This window comes from Trachymyrmex septentrionalis, unplaced genomic scaffold (assembly GCF_001594115.1).
Source record: "Trachymyrmex septentrionalis isolate Tsep2-gDNA-1 unplaced genomic scaffold, Tsep1.0 scaffold68, whole genome shotgun sequence".
Lineage (NCBI taxonomy): Eukaryota > Metazoa > Arthropoda > Insecta > Hymenoptera > Formicidae > Trachymyrmex > Trachymyrmex septentrionalis.
The window spans coordinates 1,097,316-1,101,149 of NW_017305862.1; the positions used below are offsets into that span (position 1 = coordinate 1,097,316).

Consider the following 3,834-nt stretch of genomic DNA (forward strand, 5'->3'; position numbering starts at 1 on the left):
TGTGTGTGTGTGTATATATATATAAATATTTCAAACATGCTATATAAAGAGATTATAGACATAAATATTGAAAGAGACTCATTTATTAAAAAATGTGGAAAGAATCAATATTTTAAATCACTGGAAGAAAAAGATAGTTAATTCTGATGTTTTTTTTACAATATTTATATTAATTATATTTGGCATTATTAGGTATATATTGTAATATATATTTTGTTTCTAAAAAAATGTCCAAATAAATATTCAAACGTTTCAAGAAAAAATACAATATTCTGCTTATAATTATATTCAAATATTTGTATCTACACATGTCTTATTCAAACTGTAATAATAATAATTGCTACAACCTTTATATATAAAAAATTAGATTTATATATTATTGTTGAAAATATCTTTTGAGAGAAATCATCCAAATATTAGTATTTTTAGTTTAATGCTAAAGCAGAGTACGAAAATATCGATAAATTAAAGTCAGTGTTATACTCGATTAATATTTAAATATATATCTTTTATACTATCTAAATTATTTATTGACACAACCTTATCGCATAGATTATTTATACAATTTGAGCCTATGTGATGATTTCGTAATACATTATTGACACAACCTTATCGCATAGATTATTTATACAATTTGAGCCTATGTGATGATTTCGTAATACATTACATAAATTTGCAATAGTTATTAAAAAATATAACATTTAAAAATATTGTACAATTTAGTGCATCTCTTTCTTTTTTCTCCAAACTCTAATTCATTATTTGCTTTATTGTTTGCAAATCTATCATACTGTACATTATTAACAGTGGTAACTTGCGACTATTTCTCTGTGTGTGAGGGTACTCGTTACTATGACAATATGAAAAACTTTCTTTGTAAATATACATTCTGCACATAATACATGTATCTTTGTATCAATAACCATTTTACATCATAAAAACAAATATTTGATAGAATCATACTATACATTCGTAACAATACATTCATACCTTATTTAAAGTATTAAGATCCTACAAAAATCTAGTCAGATGGTTCCACGTGTCTATTAAATTCCAGTATAGTATTTGTATCATTTTGTAATTCGCTGTTAACTGCGTCGTTGCAAATACATACTGAATCGGAAAGACTTTCACCTGAAAATAGTATAAATTATCAATATATCTTATTATATACTATGCAATTCCAGATAGAAGAAATCTGCTGATAAATACACAGAATGAAGCTTTGTCCATCTAAAGTATATCCACTATTTTTAGAGATATGGAAATATTTTAATTACGGAAGTTGTGTAGTATATCAAGAAAGTTATAATATGGAATAATTTTTCTGAGTGAAAACGCTTCAAAAATGCATTAACTTTCATTTTTTAAATGGTGTTATATGATTTTTAAAATTTAATATTCTTATAGTTATTCTCTGAATACGAAAGTATCAAAAATAGAATTATCAAAAAATCAATAGTACGAGATATTTTGACACATTTTAATATTAAATATTAAATATTTCGTAAATTATTAATTTTTTGATAATTGTACCTTAACATTTTTGTGCATCAAATAATGAGATGAATCAACTAATGTAAATAAAATGCATTGTTGTTTTTCAAAAAAAAGTATATAGTGTATGTTACAAATTGTATAAATTTCTTTTTAAGAAAAACTATATTTTCTTTACACCAAGTGATTTATCTCATAATTCTGTGCATAAAAGTATTAAGATATAGTTATCAAAAATGAATAGTTTGCGATGCATATTTTGTACTTCCAAAATGTATCAGAATAAAATATAAAATCTCGTAAACTATTAATTTTTTGATAATTCTACTTTAATATACATTTATATGCAGAATAAGAAAAATTAATTATGTAAAAAATTTAATATACAAAAAAAAGGTGACCTTACATTCTCAGAAGCTTCTTCACTCACAGAAAAATTATTATTAGCATATTATAATCAATTTGATACTATACAATTTTCATAATTATTTTTATATCTCTAAAAATAGAAGAAATTCCAGATAAAAGTTATTACTCCACTCTGCATATAAATATATGATAAACATTATATACATTCATACGCATTATTGAGTTAAGATTGTATATTATTTTTTATTCGAAAAATTCTTATATTTTTATGGGAGCTAATTAATCTTCACACACACACACACACACACACATGCGCGCGCGCGCGCGCGTGTGTGTGTGTGTGTGTGTGTGTGTGCACAGAGTGAAATTTAATTTAAGAACGACGATCGCTCATTGAGCGCTTAGTGAACAGTTGTTCTGAATGCACCCATTAAATATCTTACGTTTTACCCTAGAAGATAAATATTTCACTTTCTTATATGTGAATTTTACTCTCTCTTACGTGTTACAGTTGGTAATTTACTCCCATGGTAAAATGTTGGGATATTCATTAAGATTCACTCTGTATATATGTATATAAAGTATATACATATATATTATACATATATTTCTCCAATTATGAAAAAATAACATTTAAATAGTATTTAAATGCTTTAACATTAAACATAAAAAAGACTCTTATTCCTATGTAATAATAGCATATAATATTTCTAAAGTAATAAAAAAATAGTAGACACACGCAACTAATATACATTCATTAACGAAGACTTAACAGGTATATATAAGCAATATTTTAGCAATCTTTCAAGCATGTATAATCTATTTATAGCTAAAAATGTTAAAATTTTTTATGTAATAAAAAAATTTAAAGTAACAATAATATTGTACAACACCAAGCATTGTGCGTAATACATCTTGAAATCCTATTTATTTAGTTTTCAATATATTATATTTATCCAAACTGATAAATATGTAAAGCAAAATACATAAACACTCTATTCCAATTACAATATAATTCTGTAAATACATGCATTATTGTACCATGTCCATATAACATACATCCACAAATATACATAAAGTCTATTAATTATGCTACATTCCACACATAGATTTATAGGCAAGCTTCATCAGTCTAAAAGATATCATATTAGTTTGATGTTAAATTTTATTGTTAACTATTTGCACAATATGATTTTTTTATTCCAATTAATAAATATTTGTAAAAATCAATTTTGTAAGTATTAATTGTAATAATAAGTAAATTCTAATAATAGGAATATCAAGCCTGAACTATAGATTCTACTCTCATATTGTCTAACTATTTAAAGACATTATTTTATTTAAATTAGACTCTTATATAAATTTTGTAATTGTTAAAAATGTCTAAATAATAGGAATAAAAAACTTTTAATTATTTTGTGAGTTACATTTTTCCACTTATGACATCTATGAGGAAAACATAAAATCAAGACAATAAAAATAACGAAAAAAGCTTCATATTCCTGGGTTGAAAACTTTTCATGCAATCTTATAAAATATAGATCATAAAAAGAAGAAAGATGAAAGTACTTGTAGAAATTATACGTAAAAAAAAATGATGATTTAATAAACCTAATATAAAAAATAGTATGAAATGATAATTGATAATCAATTTAATTATGTAATTGCGTTTTAAATATTAATAATTTAATTATATAAACAGACATTAATTTTTCTTTTAAAATCAACTAATATATATTTCTTAAATAAATTTGAATCTTTTTAAAGATTTAATTCAAAAACTAAATATTCAAATTTGAATCTTATATGATATAAAAAGATATTAACATTATTTTGTAAGTATTCACGGGTTATCACAAGAATTAAAAATAGATATATAATATAGTTATAAATAATAGATAACTATAAATGAAAATTATAAACAGAAATAACTATTAATTCGTGTATAATGTAAAAAATGTGTATATA

The 3,834-nt window shown here is 22.8% G+C and overlaps 1 protein-coding gene across 5 annotated transcripts in view; it reads right to left on the minus strand.

The window, feature by feature from the left end:
* Positions 1–878: 878 nt before the first annotated feature.
* Positions 879–3,834, minus strand: part of LOC108753301 (protein spinster) — an 11,390-nt gene continuing 8,434 nt past the window's right edge. For 4 of the 5 annotated variants that reach the window (XM_018494782.1, XM_018494781.1, XM_018494785.1 and 1 more), the window contains one exon: positions 879–1,134. In XM_018494782.1, coding sequence (XP_018350284.1) covers positions 1,022–1,134 — 113 coding nt within the window. In that variant the 3' untranslated portion in view covers positions 879–1,021. The remainder of the gene's footprint in view (positions 1,135–3,834) is intronic. The other variant, XM_018494783.1, reaches the window with a different exon arrangement.